Here is a 27265-nt window from a genome sequence, read left to right on the forward strand (position 1 = left end):
ACATCTAAGCAGTTTACAATAATTAATACTATAATTCATCAAAATAGTATTCTGGTAATTTATGTAAAAATAATAGAACCATAGCAACTGAAATACGAGAGAAAAAGAAAATACACACGTGATTTCCGTCTGAAAATTTCGCTGCGACGTCCATGAGCAGAAAGCATTGGTGGACTTTGCAGCTGAGCAAGTTGCTTGAAAACTGTTTGCCAAAACGTTTACAAAAGAAAAGCATGTTTAATATGACCTTCTATGAGTGCAGGTCAGAAGTACCCACAGATTTTGTTCCTGCTTGTAGGAAGGGCCTTAAGTGCCTGGGCCAGTTAGATCCTTAGGCCCCTCCCTGGCGCATCCCAGGATGCACTGGGAAGGGGGAAGGCCTGCCATTTTGTAAGAGATGGGCCTGTCAGCCACAGCAGGTAGGTGTCTTTCTGGTTGGACTTCGTGAATAAGGTAGAGAGGGGTGGGGGGGATCGTCGGCACTGGGGGAGTTGTTGGGGGAGGGCGGGAGTATCCCTCCCGCTGCGGGGGTGGTGGTGGTGGTGGGTGGGTAGTAGTAGTGTTGGGGGATTGTGCAATGGGAGGGAGTTCGCATCTCTCCCGCTACGGGGTGATGGTGGGTAGTAGCGTGAGGGGATTGTGCGACGCAGTGGGAGAGCGTGGATATTTCTCCTGCTGAGCTTCAATTTGGTTTGGTGGGTTTGTTTTAAATATGTGGCTGTATTCGGCACACATTCTGATTGCTACCACCAACGACTCATCTCAAGTAATTTTAGCGAGCCTATGTGAACATCCGTGAACCTCATTTGCAAGCGGGGTCCTTTGAGAATGACTCGCCTTTTTGAAATCATTACAGTAGCGACCTATTGGATTTTATCGTGACGTTTTGAGAATCCTCCTCTCAGATAAGCAGAGGATGGCACTATGTTATACAAATGCTAATGAATAAAGTTTTACCAGCTGGACCTCTAGTTTCACATCAATGCACTCTGAAGAAACCCCAAACAGCCCCTAGCAAATCTTAATAAGCAGCTAACTTTAGTAGCCTAAGATCAGGGAGAGTCCTCATCCCAGTTCTACCTTTGGTCTATGCCTCTTCTATAAGAATCCCTTTACCATCCTGTCCCACTTGACCATATCTGACTTAGCTACCACTAAGAGCAGGTTCGGAAGAACGATTGTTTTTTTTTTCTTTTCTGAGCTATGAGATCACCACCTCCCTTCAAATGGCCTTGGTGTCTTGAAGCTTCAGATAATCTTGTATTTCCGGCCACTGCTGCCCAATGTAATCTTCGTTGCTATTAATTAAAGTGGAGGACACCTGGTCACCATGGCTCTAATATCGCATAGTGGCACATGAATGTATGGGAAGTTTCTACAGCTTGGAAGAAACTCCCTGCAATTAGGTACTATTTTTGGCAAGCATGTTAATTATACATTGCATTACAAAATGCATGATGCTGTTACCGTTAGTACTACACTTCCCCCTCCCTATTCGCGGTTTCGATGTTCGCGGTTTCAATTATCCACGTTTTTTTCCCCAGGCCCCCCCACTCCCCAGAAAAGAAATGGCCCCGGGACGTGGAGGGAGGCGATCAGAGACGGGGGGGTGTCGATCAGAGGCATTGGAAGGCGATCAGAGGTGGAGGGAGGCGATCAGAAGCGGGGGAGGGGTGATTGGAGGTGGCGTGGGGGGCGATTGGAGCATGGACCTTACCTGGTGGTCTAGCGGTGACACGGGGCAGGAACAATCTTCCTACGCTCCTGCCCCTTGCAGAGCTGTGCTGTGAGTTCCCGTGTGCTCACGAGACTGCAACAGGGAGTTCCTGTTGTAGTCTCGTGAGACCATGGGAACTCAGCAGCACGGGGCAGGAGTGTAGGAAGATCGCTCCTGTCCAACGTCACCGCTAGGCCACCAGGTAAGGTCCGGGGGGGGGTGGGTCAGAGCCGGCCAAAAGTTATTCGCGATTTTTCCCTATTCGCAGGCCGGCTCTGCCCCTAACCCCTGCGAATAGGGAGGGAGAAATGCATTTCTTAGTACAGGAGTAGCACTAGGATAAGACTCAGAAATCAGCAGTTAGAGAATAATAGGGAGTCCCTTGCCCTGAAGTTCATCAAGACTTTTGTTTCTCTTTGTTTCCAGATTAGCATAATGACGCTCAGACTGTTTGAGCATCTTTTACAAAAGCCCTGTGAACATGTTCTCTCTAACCTGGTCTTGAGGAATTTGGAGGAAAGAAGCTACACTGAATATAAACCCATGTCCCAGGATGATAAAGATGTTGTGGAAAATGGACAGATAGCTGGGGCAGTGTAAGTCTTTCCATCGTAGATCTGATAAAATAATAATTGTATGTAATCTAGTGAACAGGAGTTCTGGGGTTGCACTGGGATTCCTAGAAACATTTGGTGACTACTAGGTTCGGGATTGCAGGAGAAGGTGCTGTTCTATTGCATTTAATTGCCTGAAGTGAAATTTCGGTGGAATGTTAAAATCGAGAACCTCCTTTCTCAGAAATACCCTATTCATGTGCAAGACCTCCAGAGGCAGACAGAGCGCCAGAATCTCAGTGCATGGATGAAACAATGGTACAGTTTTAGGGGCACACTTCCTAAATGTTAGCATCTACTATTTGCTCTCGTACCCATATTATTCCTGTGGCTGTAGCACACATTAATGTACAGTTTGGAGTAAGGTGACTTCAGAAGATACTGGTAAAATGGTTCATAGACAACCCCGCGAAAGACAAAGGTGCGCGCCGACAACTGAGCGTAAGACGGAGGCGCGCGCCGAAGAAAATTACAGTTTTTAGGGGCTCCGATGGGGGGTTTTGTTGGGGAGCCCCCCCAGTTTACTTAATAGAGATCGCGCCGGCGTTATGGGGTGTTTAGGGGGTTGTAACCGTCCACATTTTACTGTAAACTTAACTTTTTCCCTAAAAACAGGGAAAAAGTGAAGTTTTCAGTAAAATGTGGGGGGTTACAACCCCCCAAACCCTGCACAACGCCCCCACAACGCGGCGCGATCTCTATTAAGTAAAATAGGGGGGTTCCCCCCCACGCCCCCCCCGTCGGAGCCCTAAAAACAGTAATTTTCTGCGGTGCGCGCCTCCACGCTGCGCTCAATTGTCTGCGTGCGCCTTTGTCCCGGCGCGCTTTTGACCTGACACCGATAAAATGCTGAAGGCACAATCTCCCTCCGTATTCGCTGTGATAGGGGATTAACAGAACCGCAAATACAGAAAAAACGCAAATAATTTTTTCATATGTTATTCGCTGTTTTCTATTAAAAACCATCATGAATATGGTGAAACCGCAAATAACACAGTGGGAGACCTGGCCTGTTCCTGAAGGAGAGGCAAAACACGGTGAAGAAGGGGCTGGGAATCGGCGATTTCTCTATGCAAGCTGATGTAATTTGGGGGGAGGAGCCAGCAAGCTAAAAACCGTGAATAATCGAAACCGCGATTATTGAAACCGCGAATACAGAGGGAGAAGTGTAGGTGGTGGTAAAGGATGATGTAGTCCAGGTGCATTTAAACAGACATAGATAAAATGATTCCACCTTGCCGTCATCAACTACTACATAGGTTGGGAATAAAAAACATTTTAATTGTATGTACATGCCAGAAAGCAAAAAAGTAAGATTAAATAAAATGTATAGCACTAATAAAGGTGTAACCATACAGTAGTAGGCACATCAGAGACCTGGTAGGAAGAGGTCTTCCAAGGTTATATCAGGGTATAAATTATGTAAAAAAAGATGGAATGTCCTATACGTTTAGGAAGGCATAGGGTCAAATAGAATAAGAGTCCGGCAGGAGACAAAATGCAATGTGGGATCTTTATGGTTAGAAATTCCACATGTGATGGGGAAGAATATAATGGTGGGGGTAGATTACCATCTAGTTGGACAGGATGAAAAGCCAGACAGTGATATGCTAAAGGAAATTAGGAAGATTAACCAAATTGGTAACATGATAACAATGGGAGATTTCAGTTAACTCAGTGTTGTTTCGGTAAATGTCTTATCAGGACACGTAAGGGAGATAATATTTCTAGATCCTGTAAATAACTGCTTCATTGAACATCTGATCTTGTCCCAGTGAGGGAGGGAATTAATTTAGGTCTAGACCAGTGTATCTCAAACTGTGCCTCCTGAGATTCCAAGTGTGTCAGGGCACACTGGGTAGGAAGAGAGGCACCTGCCAGCTGACTTCCCTACGCGGTACAGCGCCAGCGCAACCCGATTCACCAAAGGCCTGCATGTTTCCCCCCTTCTCTCTAGCGTCCTCCGGCTTCCCCCCTGGCCTCCCGGTGTCACCTTTAAAGCTAATTATAGCAGTCTGCAGAGGATCGCCGGTAGGTAAAATGAATTTATTTTCAATATAGTGATTGAAATGTGTCAGTTTTGAAAATTTATATCTGCTGTATATATGAAAAATGAATGAAAAAAATTGCATTACAATTAGTAAAGGGGGTGGGATCTGGGGCAGAGCTTGGGTGGGCCTAGGGAGGTCTGTGGTTGGGTACTCGGATGATATTTGTTAGACTTTCGGGGTACTTAGCAATCAGCTGGCTCCAGTGCCTCTCCTCTGCGGCCCTCTTCCCTGCTGGCACCCCCTACTGGCATCTCAGGGCCCATCTAGAGGGCATCTGCACATGTGCGGACGTGGACGTGATGGACTCAAGCCGTAGCCACTACCTTTAGTGTGCCCCGGCTCAAGAAAGTTTGAGAGACACTGATCTAGACTATGGCCTTTATTTTAACAGCTCTATTTGTTTTTAGATGTCTGTAAACTGAAATGTAGATGTCCAAAGTGATTATAATGCTACTATTACTACTATTTATTATTTCTGTCTTGATGCAGCCTCTGGGCACTTAAATGGAGTTATAACATTGTGGGTAGTACTGTAGACTCCCAGTTATCCAGCACCCGTGGGGATTGGTAGATGCCGGACAAATGTAGATTCTGGTTGCTTGAGAGTTACTTTAAAAAATAGGCCTAACTAATACTATTTTATTTGTACTTTTTGCATAGAATTCCCCTTTCCTAAGGCCCGAAATTTCCTTCTTAGGTTCCAGCCTCCTCTGTTCTCTCTCTCATTCCAATTGCAGTTTTTTCTCCCTTCCCACCTCCCCTTTCTGGTCTGAGTCACTCTCTCTTCCTATCATCCCTCCACCCTCACTTGTAGGTCCACCATATCTTCCTCCCTTCCCACCCTCTTTTCTGGTCTGGGTCACTTTCAACCCGCCCCCCCAGTTATGGGTCCAGCATCGGCCCAGTATTCATGGCCATCCCCCGCATATACATATACACTTAAAGGTCCAGCATCCTTCCATCTCCCCTCTCCTGCACTTCACCTGCAGGTCCAGCATCCATCCATCTTCTTTCACTTGCCCTTCACCCTGCAGGTCCAGTATTCATGACCATCCCCCCCATATACATATACACTTACAGGTCCAGCATCCCTCCATCTCCCCTCTTCTGCACTTCACCCTGCAGGTCCAGCATCCATGTCCCTCCCCCCCCCCCAGGTCTGTCCTCCCTCCATGTAGGTCTGACCTCTGATGGACCCCCCTCACACTGTAGAGCCGGTATCTCTGGCCAGCCCCAGTAGGGCCTTTCCTCTGCTGCATCAAAAGTGACTCGGCAGAAGAAAGGCCTTGCCAGGACTGGAGGGAGGGGGCGGGTTGTCGGGTCAGGAGTGCAGAGACGATTTGGGGAGATGTCTGGTCAGGAGCGCAGAAGATATTTTTGGGAATTGTTGGGTCAGGAACACGGAAGACAATTTTTTTTCCCAGCAATTTTTTTGTTTGTTTGTTGTTTTTTTTTGCTGGTTGAAAGTGCCAGTTAACTGGGATTCTACTGTATGTTGAAATTTTTATTCCAGTGTGCTATGGCTGCCAAAAAAGCAAACAGAATATTGAGAAAATATTGAGACTATCATTATATGCCTACGTATAAGTTCATAGTACGACTGCACATTTTAAATATTGAGTGCAGTTCTGAACATCCCATCTCAGAAAGAACATATTGGAACTAGAAAGTTTTAAAGAAGGGCAACGACAATGATAAAGGGAATGGGACAGCTATATTTTTGGAGGAAGGCTAAATAGATTAGGGTTTTTCAGCTCAGAAAAGAGAAGGGATGTGATAAAGGTTTATAAAATCATGAGTGGGGTGGAATACCTAAATAGAGGTCAAGCAACACAAAAGCAATGAGGGCACTCCATTCAATTAATAACCAACATAGTAAAAGCAAATTGTCAAAAGTAGATTTTTTTGCAGTGCATAAGTAACCTTTCGAATCAGTTGCCAGAGAATAACATAACATCGTATTTCTATACCGCATAGCCATAAGTTCAATGCAGCTTACAAAAATTATGTAATCTTACAAAAAAGGACCATAGATAACTACTCGGACAAATACTTAGGGAAAAGATAAGACTTCAATTATTTCCTAAAGTGTTCATAAGAGTGAGAGGTAAGTAACAGTGAATCAGAGGATAAACTCAATGGAATTTGAAAGAGGGCTGTACAAGTTTCTAAGAAAACTATCCTTAAAATTATTAGTTAGTTAGCTTTGGAAAAGTCACTTATCCCTGGATCATTCCATGTTAAGTGGCCTAATTGTAGAAAAGTGCCCCCAGCTCACTATCACGGATTTTGATGAAACTTACATGACTCAAACTAACTTTAGTAAAGTTTAAGATTCACCAGTGGAGATTAGCTTTTCATTTGATACCATACTGCAACTATGTACAGTAGCCCTGCAATATTTTTGCCGCTTTGAGTCAAAATATTTCCTTGGGTTATATAAGCAATGAAACTAATGCGGATTTTCATTTTTTGAAACTGACATACATAAAAAGCCTCAAAGTGAGCTGAAAAATGGACATGCTAAAATATTTCAAAGTTTAGCCTTCTGCAGCTCCTGTAATAATGAAGCTATCCCCATAAAATGTTCTGTATTGACTTTGTTCTCAAATATACGATTTCAACTTATAAGCTAATCTCATTACTTTATAATTTGTGATTTTTTTAAAAAAATGTCAAAAATGGGTATTTTCAACCAGCTTTTGCAAAAATGTCATCTAGAAACGTTTTTGAATCAGCTCTATTAAAAACAGCATGTTTCAAACCCCTGTTTAGTTTCAGATGGTGGTGGGACATCCAGGGAGCAATGCCAGCCAAATAGGCTGAAACTTTTTCTTGGACTTCAGGTGAAATTTCAGATGTAGAGAGATAGATCTGGGAGTCATCAGCATAGGTGATACTGGAAGCCATGGGAGGAGATCAGGTTAGGGTTAGGGTAGGAAGAAGTGTCGAGAGAGAAAAGAAGAGGTCCTAAGACAGAATCCTGGGGTATGCCAACCGCTAGCAGGAGAGCAGAGGAGGAGCCACCTGCACATACACAATGGGAAAGGTAGAAAGCAAAGCAGGAGAGGACAGATTTGCAGAATCCAAGCAAGGAGAGAGTATCAAGGAATAAACAGTGATTAACAGTTTCAAAAGCAGCAGACAAGTCAAGAAGGACAAGGATCGAGTAAAGACCCTTAGATCTGGCCAGAAACAGGTCACTTCAGACTTTGGTGAGGGCACTCTTTGTGGAGTGTAAGGGGCAAAAGCCAGATTGTAGAGGATCAAGAGTCTGTTGAGATGAAAGAAAGTCAAGGCAGTGACAGAGGACAGCACATACTCTACCACATGGTTGTGGTATAGTGTCAAACAAAGAGCTTTTTCTCCACAAGTATTCCACTGGTGGATCTTAAACTTTACCAGAGTTCAGAGTCAAAATCTGTGACGCTAATGTGGGGAGCCCTATATCACCTAACATGGAATGACCCTCCCTAGAAATGAGCTATAAGAAATACTATAGATCTGTATAGTACTTATTCACTATTGAAGACAGGATGCAGGGCTCAGTAAACCTTGGTTTGACTCATTGTGTTGCAGTGGTAGGAGAGAATCAAGTTTGAGAGGATCTATTGGACTAGAGGGATGAGCAAGGGGAGGTGTTCATGTTTATTAAACTTACTAGATTGCAAACATTTTACTTGTTGCAGGTTTCTGGATCTCTACCTGACAAGACACAGCGAGACCCAGAAACCTGCAACAAGCACAATGCCAGCTGCAGAAACCCTGAGAGAACAAATGCATTTTACAATCAAAATATTTTAGAAATGTGAAAAGAACGCAATAAAATATTAGGAAAGTGAAAAGAGAGAATTAGAAACAAACAATGTAGAAATAGCGGCGAGAATAGACTGTTGAGCCAATGAAGAACCAGCACTGCTGGACAAATATGGGTGGAAGGATAGAAAATAGATCTGGGAGATGCTAGACCAAGAGGAGGGGTAAAAAGAAAGGGAGAGAGGCTGGACACCATGGGAGGAGAGGAGAGAAAAGGAAGAGAGAAAGAGGAGATGGTAGAGTAGGAAATAAGGAAGATGCTGGACGGGTTTCCTCTATTCCAAGGGTCCCTAAACTGGGGTCTCAGAGCTTTACTACTTCTATCACAAGATTGGGGTCTATCAGACGCATTTGGCAAGGTGTCCAGCCCTTTCAGTATTCTGAAATAACATTTTCATGAAACGTCAAGAACATTTTGAATCTGGCAGTAGCATAACTGCAACTTCCCGTAGCTAATACACATTCTTTTCTGTCCCTCTCCTTCAAATATAAACACAGAGATCTGGAAGAAGATCCATTGTTTACTGACAACATAATACCAAGTCCAGAATGGCTCACTGCTTCTCCACCTACTACACCAGAACACCCTAAAATGGATGGCAAGACCGAGGTCCACAAAATCGTGAACAGGTACTTGGCAAGCAATAAATGAATTTAGTTATCAATTTATATATGTGCCTAATGAGATTCCCGCAATTAGTAAATGCTGTTGGGTTTTGGGACATTGGTTAGATCTTGTACAAATGCTAATTTCTGAATCTTCTCACCCTAGTTGACCAGGAATTCAGTGAAGTCGCAAGTAGACAAAAGCATAGTTGGATATGTGCTGAAGTATTTGGGGGCAATTCTACAAAGAGCATTAATTAGGTGCCCAAAATCTATGCGCTAATAAAGTATTCGATAATGGCATCTGGGTGCCAGAATCCAGTATAGAATAGAGCCTAAGTTGGCATCTAAGGAAATAACTTTTTTACAGAAAGGGTGGTAGATGTGTGGAACAGTTTCCTGGAAGAGGTGGTGGAGACAGAGACTGTGTCTGAATTCAAGAAAGCCTGAGATAGGCACGTGAGATCTCTTAGAGAGAGGAAGAGATCATGGTTACTGCGGATGGGCAGACTGGATGGGCCTCGTGTTTCTATGTGTCTGTTATACCATGTAAAAGGCAGGTGTAAATTTTAGCACCTAGTTCTGAAAAATCATGTTTCTAAAGAAGAGTAACAAACTAGTGTCCATGATGATAAATAGTAATATTGATAGGAGAGGCTCTCATCCAATGCAAATGAGTCATCTGTGCAGCCATGTGATACCTTTGTTGTGATACAAGCTGACGTATTACTCCTGGGCGAATTCTGAGCTGCTGCACATTGCAGAATTTGTGCAGAATTTTCCCAGGGCTCAGAAAGCACAGAATTTGCCTCATGAAAGGAAGGTGAAGTCCTGATTCAAATGCCTCAACTGCAACAGCCTTTATATACTCATGTGACTGTTCCACCTTGTGATCATTGTGACACCAGAAGTGACACCAGAAGTCCTGTGCTATTCGTATGAGACTATGCAGGATTTCAAGGATCAGGTTGATCAGGTGCACGAAAAACCATGCAGTATAGGAAAGCTGCTGCCACAGCAGAGTTTGAACCAGGGAGAGCTCATCCAACGATTGTGCTGGCTGGAATGGATGGAGTTTGGGGACAGAAGATAAGGAAAGAAGATACTGGGAGAGCAAGGGCTAAGAAAACATGGGAGACGGAGAACCGGGTGACTAGAGGGTGTATGGAAAGGAAGATAAGCTGGAGGAGGTAAGGAGTAGGGGATATACTGTATGTATGGTAGGAGGACATCTGGGGACAACAGAGGGTAAGGAGATACATGGAAGTGGAGATGAAAGGTAACAAATGAGACTATGGGAAAAGAAGAGCTAGAGACAACAGGGTAAGGGGACGTATGTGTGGAGGGGGTGAACTGGGGACAAGAGAGGGTGTGAGTGGGGGAGAGTTGTGGATAAGAGAGGAGTGGGAGAGCTGGGGACAAGAAGGGGTGTGGGTGAGCTGTGGATAAGAGAGAGGAGTGGTGTGTGTGGGAGGGAGAGAACTGGGAGAGTCCTTAGGCCATTATCGAGATGGCTTGGGGAAATCCACTGCTTGGATAAGCAGAATAAAATCTGTTTTACTACTTGGGATCTAGCTAGATACTTGGGACTTGGGTTGGCCACTGTTGGAAACAGGATACTGGGCTTGATCGACCTTTGGTCTGTCCCACTATGGCAATTCTTATGTTCTTATGTAAGTATTTATAATCAAGCCATTGTGACATCACTGATGAGTTTGGCTTTTAGGCATTGGTGGAATGAGGCATTATGACATCACAATCTCAGCTCTGGAATGTTGCTACTCTTTGGGTTTCTGCCTGGTACTTGGGACCTGGGTTGGCCACTGTTGGAAACTGGATACTGGACTTGATGGACCTTTGGTCTGTCCCAGTATGGCAACTCTTATGTGAGCCAAGTATAGGACAGTCAAGCCATTGTAACATATCTGCTGAGGTTGGCTCTTAGGCAATGGTGGAATGAGGCATAATGATATCACAATCTCAGCTCTGGAATGTTGCTACTTTTTGGGTTTCTGCCTGGTACTTGGGACCTGGGTTGACCATGTTCGAAACTGGATACTGGGCTTGATGGACCTTTGGTCTGTCCCAGGATGGCATTTCTTATGTTCTTATGACAATAGAGGGTAAGTGGATGTGTGGAAGGAGAAATGAGCTAGGGAGACAACAGTAGTGAGTGTGTTGGGGTGGGGGGGGTAGTTTCAAGTTTATTAGGTTTTTATATACCGCCTATCAAGGTTATCTAAGCGGTTCTACAATCAGGTACGCAAGCATTTTCCCTCTCTGTCCCGGTGGGCTCACAATCTATCTAACGTACCTGGGGCTATGGAGGATTAAGTGACTTGCCCAGGGTCACAAGGAGCAGTGCGGGGTTTGAACCCACAACCCCAGGGTGCTGAGGCCGTAGCTCCATCCACTCGAGTTAACAGTTCCCCCACCCCTCTTTTCAGGGAAAAATTATTAATGGCTTATATTTGGATAGGCTTATATTCAAGTATATACAGTATTTACCTGAGAAACAGATAAGCAGCAGATATTCTGTGCCTATATATTAAAAAAAAAACAACTCGGCTCGCATTAAAAAACTGCAGACTGCTTCAGGATGAGAGTTTCCAACTTGCCTTTTGCTTCATATTACAGTGAAAGTGATTTTCAGCATAGCTAATTCTTAAGATTGGCTGGTTGATTTTATTTTTCTTTACTGTCACATGACACTTGATGATAAATCATCCCTTTCTGCATTTGGGCTGAAACTGTGCATCCTGGCTTGTTGTGAAAGCGAGAGGTTCTGACTCATGGCTTGCTCTGCCAAATTCTGAGCTCAGGATACATCCTTCACTTATTAATAGGGGAGGCGGATTCCATTGTGGACTGGAACGTTTTGTAGCTGCTACCTGATGGAAAAAAATACCATTTCAGCACATCATTCTGTTGCTTTTTGTACTTCCTGTTGTTTATCTTTGTGGCATTGCTTGTTCCTGGTATTTCCTCTGGTCTCTGCTTTTCATTTTTATTATCCCGATGAGGACACTTTTAAAATCCATTTGGCTGGGTAAATAACAGTTTACCTGAATAAATTGGTCCATCTGAAAATTTCCCCTTCCATCCAGCTAAAAATGAGTGAGCTTTAATAGCATACTTCTCTTTAGTCAGAAAAAATAAAGGTGTTCCCAGGAGGGATGATGTTTTGGTAAGCAGAGTACAACAGTGCATGCCCACATAAATAGCAAGTTCATAGGTTGCATACAGTACATGGTTAGTTTCTCTTTGAAAATTAATTTTACTTCACATACTTGCAGGTAATCATGGGGACATTAAAAAAAAGAAAAAAGAGTCTTCCTGCCTCAAACAGCTGAGCGGCAGGAAGCTACTTCGGGGCTTCGCCTGCCAGCTCTGCGTATGTGTCAAAATTGGTTTCCCAACGACTGAGCGAATGGGATTCTGGCAGATTTCCGTGAAACTCGTTTGCATGCAGAATCATTTCAACATCAATTGCCGTGTTGAAATCGGACAATTTGCCGGCCCCACAGATTTTATCGACAGTTTTAGTGCATCTGGGCCTAGTGGAAAGGCTTTCATTCACACTCTCTCTCCTGATTTTTCTTCTTATCGCATGTGTATCACATTGAATGGTTTCTGATCTTTAAACAACATATAATAGACAAAGGGAACCTGAGTAAACACTTAGCATAGTTTTTCAATTATTATTTCATTTATTTAAGGAGTAAATTTATCCAAATTATATATCACCCACATATATCACCCACATATATCAATATATAGTGAGGTTTAGATTCCATAGGGCTGGCCTGGCTTTGTCCAATCAACTGAATGTAAGTTTCAACTGCTGTTCAAGTAGTTGCTTGTGGAAGTAAGGAGGCAGTTACTTTGTCACATGGCTGATAACTTTGTAATGGCGATTGCACTGACCAAGCCGTTTTGTACAATGGACAGTAACTATTATCTCACTTTTTATTTCCCCTCAGTTTTTTGTGTTTAGTGCCTGATGAAGCAAAATCCTCATATCAAGTAGAAGGAACGGGTTATGACACATACCTCAGAGATGCCCACAGACAGGTAGGTCAAAAGCTGGGAGGCCTGCAGGAGCCGTGCTTTCTGTTGGAGAATGTATTGAGAGATGTGGAAATATTAAACCCTGTAGTGCTGCAGCTCGATTGGTTCAGTAGCCATCAGCAGCCTTTTTCATCATTCCTCTTGATTGTTTTGGTGGGGGGGGGTAGTATAAAACAATTTGTATTGATGACAACCAACAAGCCAAACATTGCATGCAACAAATGCTCAAAAACATTAAAAGAGCAATTGGATTCCCTTCCCAATGCCAACAATTTATAGTCATCCCGAGAGGTTTCTTTCCCCTCAATTATTCCCTCCTAATCCCCCCCTCGCCTCTACCCCCAAATCTACCCAGTAGAACAGAGCTATGACATGAATGGAATGGCAATGGTGGGTTTTTAAAAATTTAACAAGGTCTTTATTGTAGGACACACAGCAGAAAAGCATAAAGGCCAGCAAATGCCCACGGAAACACTAGGAGCATGCAAGTCAGTAGAACACAGCATTTTCATAAAGCAACAAGCAATGCAAATACAGCAACTCGGTATTACCTCACTTTGTAGATCTTTTTTTGGTAAAGAAAAACACAAGCCACCTCCAACCCACCAGCATAGCAAAGCTCCAGAGGGCAAAGACCTATGTCCCAGCTTCAAAAAAAGAGAAACAGAAACCCAAGAGGATACTTTCTCTCATATATTTAAAGTAACAAGAGGGCCCCATAACGTTCCCCAGAGCCCTAAGCTTGCCTATGGTACAAATATGTTGTAATCAGGGCTTCCAGACTTGGACAGAAGGCTCTGGGCTTTCCAGAAATTGAGTCAATGTTATTCTGGCTGCAATCAAACACTGTTGAACCTGAAAATTCTGCTGTTCTACATCCATTAAACAAGATGATGCCATATCCTAACAATATCTGGATATAGTATTGTACTGGTCGCCAGTAAGCCCAGACCAGATACGGCCCATAGTTCCCAGTTCCCTACATATTCTTCAACAATAAGGTAAGGAATCTTGAGTAACAGTGATGTAGGCAAAGCGTCATAAGGTACCAATGATACTGATACTTTAACGAAGGCCTAGATTCAGTAAAGATGATCGTAAAGATCATGTGGGTCTCTAGGATCCAATTTTCTGGCCAATTCAAAGAGCTATTGAGACACTAAAAAGTTTGCATGCAACTGATTCATGTGGAGGTTCGTCGTAATCCCCATCTCTCCCATCCGACTGATGACTAAGAGCGACTCTCACACATGCGCAAAGCCGGTAGGGAAAGCCCAGACAGCTGAGAGGTAGAGGAAGCCCTGAATGCAGTCTCCTGCTACTTAGCTGTTCGGGGCAGGAAACCTTTTTTGATGCTCCCCCAGACCACCCCCCCTCCCCTGATACCTTTTCTGTTGGATGCCAGAGGGAAGCACGATCCCTCCACCTTCATGGCCCGTCGATCCAAAATGGTGTGTTCGTTGCACTGCTTGTTATGTGTATTGACTTTGCATAAATTCAATTTTTTTACTAAAAATTATTTTTAAAAAATCCTTATCACCCACTGGTATCCCAATAATATCAGGATTATCCTGGATCACTGCTGCAGAGTTCCAGAGAGAGAGAGAGAGAGCAAACAACATGGACGAGAGGGATAACCCTGATGGGTTCATAGACAAGTCAGCGAAAGACAAAGGCGCGCACCGACAACTGAGCACAAGACGGAGGCGCGCACCAAAGAAAATTAGTTTTTAGGGGCTCCGACGGGGGGTTTTGTTGGGGAGCCCCCCCCAGTTTACTTAATAGAGATCGCGCTGCGTTGTGGGGGGCTTGGGGGGTTGTAACCCTCCACATTTTACTGTAAACTTAACTTTTTCCCTAAAAACAGGGAAAAAGTGAAGTTTTCAGTAAAATGTGGGGTGTTACAACCCCCACACCCCCCACAACGCAGCGCGATCTCTATTAAGTAAAGTGGGGGGGTTCCCCCCCCATGCCCCCCACCCCCATCGGAGCCGTAAAAACTGTAATTTTGTGCGGCGCACACCTCCGCGCTGTGCTCAATTGTCTGTGCGTGCCTTTGTCCCGGCGCGCTTTTGACCTGACACCCCCTGATGTGTGTCCCTCCACACGTAATGGAATTTCCAGCACGAACCCAAATGCAAACCTTCTGACCCGAGTATAGCACATTCGCCCAAGCCCAAAAATTCACGGGCGCATCAGATTTATCCAGTACTCTATCCATAATGGTCCAATGAATCTGTGATGCTGTCTGCTTTCTGAGTCCTGGTCCCTCTGGGATAAGTTTCTGTACCTCGTTATGAGCTGATTAATAATTTGGTAACATTGGGGTCACAAGTTTTTATGCTTTGTTCTGGGGCCCATGCCTTAGCTCATTTGCATTAAAGCTTTATGATGTCCTGTATTTTGCGGTTACTTGCCGTCTTATTTTCTTCTAAAATAAGCAATGCTGGGCTGTTTTGACCTGATTGCTGGTTCCAGGATGCAAAGCTAAATGGCTAAAATCTGACATTCTCCTGGCCTCTCTCAGATGTTTAGCTGGCATGACAGCTAAAACACATGCACAGAGAAAATCTGTTAGTGGCCCAAAGAGAGGAGTAAGAGCTCTTAAACATAGTAACATAGTAGATGACGACAGATAAAGACCCGAATGGTCCATCTAGTCTGCCCAACCTGATTCAATCTAAAAATTTGTTGGGTGGGGTTCTTCTCCTTAGCTGTTTCTGGGCAAGAATCCAAAGCTCTGCCTGGTACTGTTCTTAGGTTCCAACTACTGAAGTCTCCGTCAAAGCTCACTCCAGTCCATCTACACCAGGGATCTCAAAGTCCCTCCTTGAGGACCGCAGTCCAGTCGGGTTTTCAGGATTTCCCCATTGAAAGCAGTGCATGCACATAGATCTCATGCATATTCATTGTGGAAATCCTGAAAACCCGACTGGATTGCGGCCCTCAAGGAGGGACTTTGAGACCCCTGATCTACACCCTCCCAGCCATTCAAGCCCTTCCCAGCCCATCCACCCCCAAACGGCCATATACAGACGCAGACCGTGCAAGTCTGGCCAGTAGAAACAGTATATAGTACATTTGACTAAAAATAAAAGGCACAGGTATTGAGAAGTAAAATTAGAAGCATTTTGAATATGTTTCATAGAAACATGTCAGAGTTGAAATGATCAAACATTCTAAGAACTTGAAAGCATCTAGGGCATCTGTACCCACAACCCCGTTTTTATAAAGTTGTACATCGCTTAGTAAATTAAATAAGCGATCCATCAAATACTAATAAAAACTTGAAACTTGATTATGTGAGATCTTTTCCAATTCTGTGAAAAATATGAAGTTCATATGGATAGTATCCTAGAGAGACACGTATTCATCACAGAATTAGTGTCCTCTCTATGAACTGGTACAATTTTAGTATAAAAATGTGTACCCTTCCATGTTTTGTTTTGTTTTTCCATAGTTCCGAGACTACTGTGCTATCTGTATGCGCTGGGAATGGCCCAATTCTCCAAAGGTTTTGGAAAAGTGCAATTTGACAACGCCTTTCTTTGAGGGTCACTTCTTGAAAGTTTTGTTTGACCGAATGGGCAGGATTCTGGACCAGGTAAGGATTCCAGGGTAAGATGGTAGGTTCATTGTTCCAAAGGAATTTTCTCTGGTCCCTTATGTTGCGCTGTGCAGGATTCCTAGGGCAGGGGCAAAAAAGGGACATGTTGAAACTGTGATCAACAAGAATGAATTTTACATGGCAAGGGCTATGTTAATGATATAGTCTGTCGTTAGAATGAATGAAGAGTTGGGTTCTAAAACTGGTTAAGTGCAAAAATATTCAATGTAAACCACTTAGGATATAAGTGGCATATAAGAAATAGACATTTAAAAATATAATAATTCTAGCCAAAGTAAAAAAATTTTCACTGAATATCAAATACTTTCTAAATAGACTAGTCTTTAAGCCCGTTACATTAACGGGTGCTAAAGTAGATGTCTGTCTGTCTATTTTTTTTTCTTTGTCTCTCTCTCTCCTTGGACGCTGCCTGTCTGTCTGTCATTTTTTCTGTCTGTGTCTCTCCCTATGTCCTTAGTGTCCTCAGTGCCTCCTGCCTATGTCCTTGGTACCCCTTCCTATGTCCTTAGTGCTCCCAGTACCGCCTTCCTGTGTCCATAATGCCCCCAGTGCATCCTTCCCATGTCCTTAGTGTCCCCAGTGCCTTCGTACTGTATCCTTAATGGCCCAGTGCCTGCGTACTGTGTCCTTGGTGCCCCCAGTGCCTCCTTCCAATGTCCTTAGTGCCCCCAGTGCCTCCTTACCGTGTCCTTAGTGCCCCAGTGCCTCTGTCCTGCTTAGTGCTCTCAGTGCCCCTTTCTATGTCCTTAGTGCCCCCAGTGCCTCCTTCCTATGTACCCATCACTATCTTCTAGACTTTGTCCCACCCCCACCCACCCCGATGCCTGCCTGCCTTCCATCCCCCTGAGCAGCATGTTTCCATTTAACCCCCCCGGCGCCAACCCTCCCTGGGCTCGCTGGGGCTAGCCCCCCGGGTCTCTGTCCCTCGGACCCCGGGTTCCTCGCCTTCCAGGCAGTCTAAACACAAGCATCCGTCGACTCCCCCTCGATGCTCAGCAGGGCTTCCTCGACATTGGTGCTTGTGGACACTGACGTACCGGATCAGTATTCAAGGGAAGCTTCTCCCTCCTTCTCTGCTGCCCCGAAGTCCCACTCGGCTTCACCAAGTGCCTCGTGGTTGTGGCGGCGGCCCTGCAGTCGCAGGGCCTTCAGGTGTTCCCGTACCTCGACGACTGGCTCATCAAAGCCCCGTCCAGGCCGGAGGTTATTGTAGCGACCCAACGAACTATTACGTTCCTTCAGCGCCTGGGCTTCGAGGTCAACTTCCCCAAGTCCCAGTTGTGTCCTTCTCAGTCCCTGCAGTTCATAGGAGCGGTGTTGGACATGGTTCGCCACCGCTTTTTCTTGCCTCGGCCTCGTCTGGATGCCCTTGCCCGCCTATGCCCGAGGGTCTCCCTTCAGTCAACGATTTCGGCCAAGCAGATGATGATTCTACTGGAGCACATGGCCTCCACTGTTCATGTGACTTCACCTCCGAGTTCCTCAATGGACCCTGGCATCCCAGTGGAGACAAGACCGGGATCCCGCTTCTCGACATATTGCGGTGACTTCCTCCTTGAAGCGATCCCCCCCCACATCGGAGCCCTTTAAAATAAGCTTTTAGGGTGGCACACTGAAGTCTTGCGCTCAATTGTCCGCTCTGAAATGTTGTTGCACGTTTGTCCCATGCGCTTATGACTGTGAACCCTCTGGAGATCTGCTGCTTCTTTCTCTAGGTCTCCATGTCTTTCCCCAGCCTTGGGCATTTATTTCCTCTGATTGCCATGGTTGCCATTTATACACCTTAAACACTTCTATGCCCTCCACACTTCACTCTTCGTTTTATCCAGCGACTGGTGCGCACACTATATTAGCCACTAGAACAGCTAGAACTCAACCACATCCTACATTTTAACTCATTATATTTTCCAATAGGACCCCTGAGGAAGAAGTGTTAGTCGAAACACTGACCGTGTCGGGTCCTGGTTTTTTGGGTTGTTTTTTTTTTTTTTTTTTACAAATGAGAACCATCTTTTGGAAAACAACATTTTATTGACTTCATTAAACGTTCCTGTATCCTGTCCATCATCTCTGCAGTCCTTGGTTTTCGACTTTCACTGCAGACCCGTTGGATTCTTCTTTGCTTTGTCTTTTGGACCTATTTCCTCTAATTGCGGCACACCCTTCTGACTGAGCACATGGCCTCTTAATGTGACCCTGTGAAGGAGTTTGCTTGAAGGAGACCAGTATTTTCCTATACACTCCATACATGACCCTGTGCTTATAGCCAAAACCATGGATACCAGGTCCAGTTTTGTGATTGCTATTTGCTATGGTAACCTGGTGCTTGGGGTTTGTTGAGCCCTAACTTAGTCACATCTAAAGTAGATGGGCCCCAAAGGTAGGGTTACCATATGGCTCCAGAAAAAAGGACAGATTGAGACATCTGGAATTTACTTCCATTGCTTTCATTGGAAGTAAAACCCAGATGTCTCAATCCGTCCTCCTTTTTCTGGAGCCATATGGTAACCCTACCTTTGGGGCCCAACTACTTTAGAAATTGAGAGGGGAAAGGTTTAGAACAAATGCCAGGAAGTTCTTTTTCACCCAGAGGGTGATGGATACACGGAACGCACTACCGGAGGATGTGATAAGCAGAAGCACGCTACAGGGCTTCAAAGAAGGTCTGGACAGGTACCTGGAGGACAAAGGGATTGAGGGGTACAGATAAGAGTAGAGGTAAGGTTATAGGGATAGGATTAGAGGTAATTTGTAAAATTAGTCCAAGACCACTGTTCAGGCAGTGGGCCTGATGGGCCGCCGCGAGAGCGGACCGCTGGGCGAGATGGACCTCTGGTCTGCCTCAGCGGAGGTAACTTCTTATGTTCTTATGGAGCCATATGGTAACCCTACAAAGGTGCTTGCTGGGTCAGAGGGAGATTTAAGTGGCTAATACTGCATTTTTTTTCAGTGATACATGGCTACGTTTTGGTGGCTAACCATGAGTGTGCATGTGGCAGGCTTGAATCTAGCCAGCAAAGTTTTCACTAGTTAAATTTGAGCTTATTTTTAACCACAGCCTAGCTGGCTAGATTACTGCTGACCAAGATGGCATGAACTTCAGTTAAATCAAATGGTTTGCTGCAGACTGAATATCAGTCTTATTGTAATGATGACTGTTTTCTTAGGATCAAGCAAAAAGACAAGGAAGGAGTCTTTCCAACCAGTGATAAAGTCTTTATTGTAAACAGTGGTGCCTTCTTCAGGGGACACTTTGTCTTCAGACAGATCTGTCACTCTTGTGCATCATGTCTGGATTACTTCCCTTTGGGTCCACAACAGCCACCTCTTGCATTGATTTTAACAGCACCTGCCGATGTGATTGTTGTGGACCCAAAGGGAAGTAATCCAGACATGATGCGTAAGAGTGACAGATCCGAAGGTTCGGTGTTCTGTTGTTTGCCTGAGGGTTTTCTTAGGCCTTGAGTGTGAGCTTACACGTATGACATTTCAGTGATTTCCTTTTATCGTTCCTTAGCCCTATGATGTGAATTTACAAGTGACATCTGTGCTGTCCAAGTTGGCTCTCTTTCCCCATCCACATATACATGAATACCTCCTGGATCCTTATGTCAATCTGGCTCCAAGTTGCAGATCTCTCTTCTCCGTTATTGTCAGGGTGAGTAAGCAGAACTGGAAATCTGAAGGCTGCTAAATTAATATATATCTATTTGAATATTAAACCGACTTTACAGCAGCCTGAGAATCTGTTTACCTGAGCCAATTTTTTTGCTGTGAAACAGAAGTTTGCTCAGGAAAATTTGTGTTGGTTTATTCCGCTATTTATTTTTACCTTGGCATGTTATGGGCAGTGGAGGGTTAAATGAGTTGCCCAGAGTTGTATGTTGGGTCAACGCCTCTTCCTTTAATATGTGTTTGTGCAGTTGCTATCTGGTCACTTTAAATACCTTTTGGCCACTTATATGTGTCTTTACATCATCTAAGTCACAACTTATAAGTTCTATCTAGGCCAGATATGGGCAACTCCGGTCCTTGAGGGCCAGAATCCAATCAGGTTTTCAGGATTTCCCCAATGAATATGCATGAGATCTATTTGCATGCACTACTTTCATTGTATGCTAATAGATCTCATGCATATTCATTGGGGAAATCCTGAAAACTCGACTGGATTGCGGCCCTCGAGGAGGGACTTTGACACCCCTGTCTTAGAGCTACAACCTCACTCCTATGCCATAGGTCAGGCATGGGCAGCTCCGGTCCTTGAGGGCCGGAATCCAATCAGGTTTTCAGGATTTCCCCAATGAATATGCCTGAGATCTATTTGCATGCACTGCTTTCAATGCATATTCATTGAGGAAATCCTGAAAACTCGACTGGATTGCGGCCCTCAAAGAGGGACTTTGACACCCCTGGTGTAGATGGTAGTGAATGTGGAGAAGTATGTGGCACAGTGGTTGAAGCTACAGCCTCAGCACCCTGGGGTTGTGGGTTCAAACCCCGCACTGCTCCCTGTGACCCAGGGTAAGTCACTCAGTCCTCCATAGCCCCAGGTACGTTAGATAGATTGTGAGCCCACCGGGACAGAGAGGGAAAAATACTCGAGTACCTGATTGTAAAACCGCTTAGATAACCTTGATAGGTGGTATATATAAAACATCTAATTTTAAAAAAATGTGTCTCTCCCAGGCAGAGTTCGCGTTAAATAAAACACAGAAAAACCGATCATATGGATGTTTCTTTTTAATTTAATGTAAAATTTATATTCTACATTTACCCACTAGATAATGGAGGTCATTTTAGAAAGTTTCTGCAGCATTTGCTTGTGTATAAACAGTGCTGACAGAGAAACATTGTCATCATTTAATAGCATGCTTTAGCTGTGCATACGCTACTTACATATACACTTCTCCCTCTGTATCCACAGGGGTTAGGGGCAGAGCCGCCTGCGAATATTAAAAAACCGCGAATAATATTCGGGCCAGCTCTGACCCACCCCCTCGCTTCCTCCCGGCATCCCTTAAGCCTTACCCGGTGGTCTAGCAGGTTTTTGGGGCAGGAGTGATCTTCCTACGCTCCTGCCCCGTATAAATCACTCATAGGAAATGGCTGCCATGAGCTCCCGTCGTAGTTTCAAGAGACTATGGGAGCTCCCGGCAGCCATTTCCCATGAGTGATCTGCACAGGGCAGGAGCGTAGGAAGATCACTCCTGCCCCGAAAACCTGCTAGATCACCAGGTAAGGCTTAAGGGGGGTTCTAAGAGGGCTTAAAAATAGCCCGAAAAATGAAAATGGATCTAAAAAAAGAATCGCGAATAACCAATTCCGCAGATGCTGAAACCGCGGATTTGGAGGGAGAAGTGTAGATCAACAGTTCTGAGGGGGGGGTATGGTAGCTGTGTTTTCCAAATTTGCAAAGCAATACATGCATATTTTTCAAAATCTAGACATCAGTATTTACACTTGCTCCTAGGAAGTGTCACTTGCTTGCTTGTCTAAATCTGGGGTTTGCAGGAATGATGGTAGGGACCTCAATGCAGATGTGCAAGTGACATTAAGTGACTGGTCAAGTCACTTAATCCCCCCATTGCCCCAGATACATTAGATAGATTGTGAGCCCACCAGGACAGACAGGGAAACATGCTTGAGTACCTGAATAAACCCATGTAAACTGTTCTGAGCTCTCCTGAGAATGGTATAGAAAATTGAATAAATAAAATAAAAAAATAATAGCATTTCATGCATTAACTGCAGTATGCAGTTCACACTCATTCTTTGCCCATAACCTGCCATGGTAACACTTGCCACACTCGTGCGCTAACAGCACACATTAATTCACAGACTTCTTGCTATGCCTTAGTAAGAAGGCCCCTCGGTATGTGATTAAAAAGTATACCTTTTCAATCACATAAACCTGTTACATTTTTTAAATTCATAAAACCAGTTATTGTTAGTAGGCAACTGTCTTTCTCAGTACCTCAAGCATATAAAGAGCAAAAAAAAGCTCTGTGTCTGTAAAAAAAAAAAAAAATGATGGCCTATGTCTAATAAACACTCGAACCTCTTAGTCTGTACCAAAAGCTGTCGGCTGTCCGACATCCCGGGCATTTTGGCACCTCATCATGCCAGCCTCAGAGGTCTAGCTTAACAGTTCTATGTGGATTGCACAAATTCAAAAATCTAAAGCTCATCAGAGAAGTGGTTCAATTCAGCACTTATGTCCCTAAAAAGAGCTTGCCGACAAGCCGAGCACAACTGGCATAAGCACACCTCCCCAGAAAACAAGACTAAGTGGCGCCAGAAAATCCTAGAATGCACATCAAAGAAGAACGAGTTCTACTCTGAACAGATCAGCACAGAAGATAATCTTAAAATCAACTAATAATAATAACTTACCGCAATACCACAAGCAGTTCAGAGCGGTTTACAAAGGAAGAGACTATACAGACAGCGATGTTACAAAAAAGACTTTCAAATTACATTAGCATGTCAAGATTTTGAGAATTAGCAAGACCAAATGTATGTTGCAATCGTGAAAAGTCAAGCAGTTTACCATCTGACGTTACATCATTCAAAGTGCCAATGTTTCCAGATGACCTTAAACCCGCCTATTTGAATCTGGAGTTCAGCCAAAGGGACTGACAAGTGGATCTATGGATCGGAATAGGTGTGAAATTATTAATACATTTTAATGTCTGCTATGTGTCCAGCAAAATTCTATTGTCCTTATATAACCTCGGAAACTTGATACTCAAAATGTGACTTAATCTCAGTGGAACTAGTATATATATAAGCCAGTGTTCTTTACATTGACTAATAAAATATGGCTCATGTCTTTTCGTCAATGTGTTTTTTGTATGAATATATACAGTCTTTAGTTACCTTTCTAGGGCGTCAGACATGCCATTTTTATTCGCCTTGATTCTGGCGACATAAAGAGTATTTTATGGCTATGACTTTGGCTGTGGCCTCTTCATTCGCCCATTATCATCAATTATTATACTTTTTATATATGTTTTTTCTTTTTTTCTTTTTTATAATAAAGTGCTAATGCTTATATTCTTAAATATTGAAGTGAAAATAACTTATCTCAGTGGAGACAGGAGCTGCTATTCCAACCATAACCAATCAGGAAGATTTTCCATGAGCTCGGGGAGGATCTTATACATACCTTGACGCATTATATAGGCTTAATGGTACCTATAAAAGTTTGGGAAATTTACCCCTCCCTCCACAATTGGTTTTTGTAAAGATACTAAAGCAATTTTCACAGCTTACCCCAGCCAAATAAATTTAGTAAGAATACTATTTAATTTCTTGTAAAAAGACCCCTGAAAAAACACTGGTAACATACCCATTTGGTAGCAAACCACAGGCAAAATCATCATCTTAACCGTTTGAACTCTCCCCCACCAAGACAGATATAAAGGGTTCCATTGCTCACACATTTCTGTAATCTTCAGCAATAATGATTTTTCATTTACTTTCATCGTTTCATCCAGTGTACTTTTTATCCAAATAACTTATACCCTCTTCCTTCCAAAGAAAGGGGAATGAATCAAATAATCCTTTTGGACAATGTACATTCAGTGGAAGAACCTCCATTTTACTCCAATTTATTTTATATCCAGAAAATTTACCAAATCTATCAATCAAATCTAGTAAATGTGGAATGGTAGTTTCAGGATTCTTCAAATGAAGCAAAATATCATCTGCATAAGCAGAGACTTTATATTCCCAACCTGCATAAGGAATACCCTGTATCTCCTCTGCTTGCTGAATAGCCAATAACAAGGGTTCCAATACAATGTCAAAAGGCAAAGGAGATAACGGACACCCTTGTCTAAATCCCCTCTCCAGGCGAAAGCATTCTAAGAAAGTATTATTTATATATAATCTGGCAGAAGGGGAACTATACAAGTTTTGAATCATTTGTACAGATCCGGAACCAATTCTAAACCAATCCATTGCTTGATACATGAAGGTCCACTCTACACGATCAAAGGCCTTCTCTGCCTCCAAGGATACAGAAAAGGCCGGATCATCCATGACTTTTGTTAAATTTAACATGTGAAAAGCCAATCTGGTGTTATTTGAAGAATGTCTTTGAGCAATGATATAAGGGAGAGCCTTGGACAAGTGTAAAGCCAATAACTTAGCCAAAAGTTTGCCATCTACATTAATCAAAGAAATAGGCCTGTAATTTGAAACCAACGTAGGATCTTTATTTGACTTTGGCAAAACTATAGTTAAAGATTCTGCCATAGTACTGTAATGCAACCTCTAGTCAGTTGAGCCTGATATAAATTTAATAGATAAGGTAAGAGGATCAGTTTTAAATTAGGCATCACTGCCCTGACAGGGAATGCCCCTGACTACCTAACAGAGTTGGTCATCCTACTTCAGGGTACTTCCAACAGATATCTCACCAGAAATCTTTTCCACTTAAAATTCCCAGCATGCAACAAAGCCACCATCATTGTAGTCTTGAAAACTTATGTACATAGATGTATGCTGTTTTGGTCAAGAGTTGAATTATACCTTTTAATGACTAACTCAAGAGTAATTTGCAGATCTGTAAATCTTGAGTTAGTCATTAAAAGGTATGACTCAACTCTTGGCCAAAACAGTATAAAGGTATATTTTGTTGTGGAAAAAGATGTACTCTGACATATAGAAATCTAGCTGTCAGTGGTATTTTAACTGTCCCTTACTGATGAAGCTTTGGTGTGGTTTACAGGTAGTGGGAGATCTGATGGTGAGAATCCAACGCATCCCGGATTTTACTCCTAAGCTTTTGCTAGTGAGAAAGCGTCTGCTGGGATTGGAGCCTGAGGGGCCCATGTAAGTAGAAGGGGTTCGTGCGTTCTTCCATTTATAAAGGCATATTTGCATATAAAATGCCACATATAAAATTAACTCCCTGTGTACAAGTATGCATGCTGACAGGGTTGTGTAAGTAACTCTCATGTAAGTGTATTTGGGCAAAATATGTACAGCACATGGGTAGAGTTGCAATTAACATGCATACTTTATAGATTATATAATCTAATCTGCAGTTTGTGGATCACTCTATACCTGAAGAGGATGAAGGCGATTTCCAATATTAAGAACCCATGAAGATCATGGGAATAGTACAGAGAACATTGGTAACAGAAGAACAAAGAACAAAAGCAACTCTATGCTAAGAACTTAACTGAATTCTACAGTTGCTGGTAATTGTTTGCTGTGTTGTAGAAACGTAGTTGGTAACTCAGAGACACAAAGGCTAAGAGTGTGGTTATTGTTCCTGGTGAACAGGTTTAAGACTGTTATGAGATCCGACCTAACAATATAGTATAGAAATGTTTTCAGTTTTCTTCGTATGATTTCTTTTCTAGTGTTCAGAAGTAGGTTGTTCCATGTTTTGATAACGATATCGGTAAACAAAGAGTTGAAAATACGTTTGTACTTGGTTCCTTTGTGTGAGGGGAGGATCATCAGCAACGTGTTGGAGATTTGGGCTGATGTGAAGTGGAGATTTGAGAACAAGTGATGAGATGTTGCATATGTAATGCAGGATAATTTGAATGATATTCAAGGAGCCATGGGTAACCAATGCAGTGTGTGGTACTACACTGATTCTAGGTCAAATTTCTTGGGCCTGAAAATCAAATCTAATTGCTGTGATTTGCATGAGTTGTAGTCAGTGTATTTGTTACAGAAAAGGTGGTAGATGCATGGACCAGTCTTTCGGAAGAGGTGGTGGAGACAGAGATTGTGTCTGAATTCAAGAAAGCGTGAGACAGGCAAGTGGGATCTCTTGAAGCAGTGTTTCTCAACTCGGTCCTGGAGTATCCCCTTGCCAGTCAGGTTTTCAGGATATCCACATTGAATTTGCATAAATCTGATTTGCATACACTGCCTCTATTATATGCAAATGTCTTTCATGCATATTCATTGTGGATATCTTGAAAACCTGACTGGCAAGGGGGTACTCCAGGACCGAGTTGAAAAACACTGTTTTAGAGAGAGGAAGAAGCTGCTGGAACGGAAGGATGCGTATTATAGCTTGCGAAGAAAGCGACAGTTTCTTCGGATTTGGGATTCTTATATCTGTTCTCTATCACCACGGGCTCGAAGTGACATTCTGAATTCCTTGTAACTCTCTCTGAGACCTGAGCTTTTTTTCCTCTTCGATGGGGCGCCAGGTATACCCCCCCCTTTTTTTTTTTTTTTTAATTAATTAATTAATTAATTTATTTATTTTCAGTGTTTGAGTTCACTCTTCGTCTTTGGCAGTGGGTTATCAGAGTCCAAGCCTACTGCACTACGGTTCTTTCTTGATTCTGGATTGGGGGGTTTGGGGTGGGGATGGTCTGGGTGGGGACTGTTGGATCTGATATTCTGTATCTGATTTTTTATGTTCTATTCCTCTGGTTGGTGCCTGTTGGTTTGCTTTCTGTTATTTCAAAATAAAAATTGATTCAACATAGAGAGAGGAAGAAATAATGAATGGTTGCTATGGAGGGGCCATTTGACCTTTATCTGCCATCATGTTTCTATGTTCGGTGCTTAGACCACTATATGAGTTGCAGTAGTCCAGTTAGGACAAAAGAGCATTTGAACTAATATAGCGAAGTGGTGTTTGTAAAAGAGGGGTCTAATCAGATGTAAGAGTTTCATTCTATAGAAGTTTGGGGGATTTTTTTCCAGTGGTGCATAAGAAAGAGTGAAGTCAAGAATAACACCAAGGACTTTAGAAGAGTTGTGCACATTGAGAATG

At 43.3% G+C, this 27265-nt stretch overlaps 1 protein-coding gene across 1 annotated transcript in view; it reads left to right on the top strand.

Annotated features, from left to right (window-relative positions):
- Positions 1–27265, top strand: part of FAM160B1 (family with sequence similarity 160 member B1) — a 118892-nt gene that overhangs the window by 87156 nt on the left and 4471 nt on the right. The window contains exons 11-16 of the mRNA XM_033942067.1: positions 2144–2313; positions 8697–8828; positions 12788–12878; positions 16336–16479; positions 20021–20161; positions 25241–25344. Of these exons, the coding sequence (XP_033797958.1) occupies positions 2144–2313; positions 8697–8828; positions 12788–12878; positions 16336–16479; positions 20021–20161; positions 25241–25344 (782 nt within the window). The remainder of the gene's footprint in view (positions 1–2143; positions 2314–8696; positions 8829–12787; positions 12879–16335; positions 16480–20020; positions 20162–25240; positions 25345–27265) is intronic.

The sequence above is a fragment of the Geotrypetes seraphini genome, chromosome 4, assembly GCF_902459505.1.
Source record: "Geotrypetes seraphini chromosome 4, aGeoSer1.1, whole genome shotgun sequence".
NCBI classification, from domain to species: domain Eukaryota; kingdom Metazoa; phylum Chordata; class Amphibia; order Gymnophiona; family Dermophiidae; genus Geotrypetes; species Geotrypetes seraphini.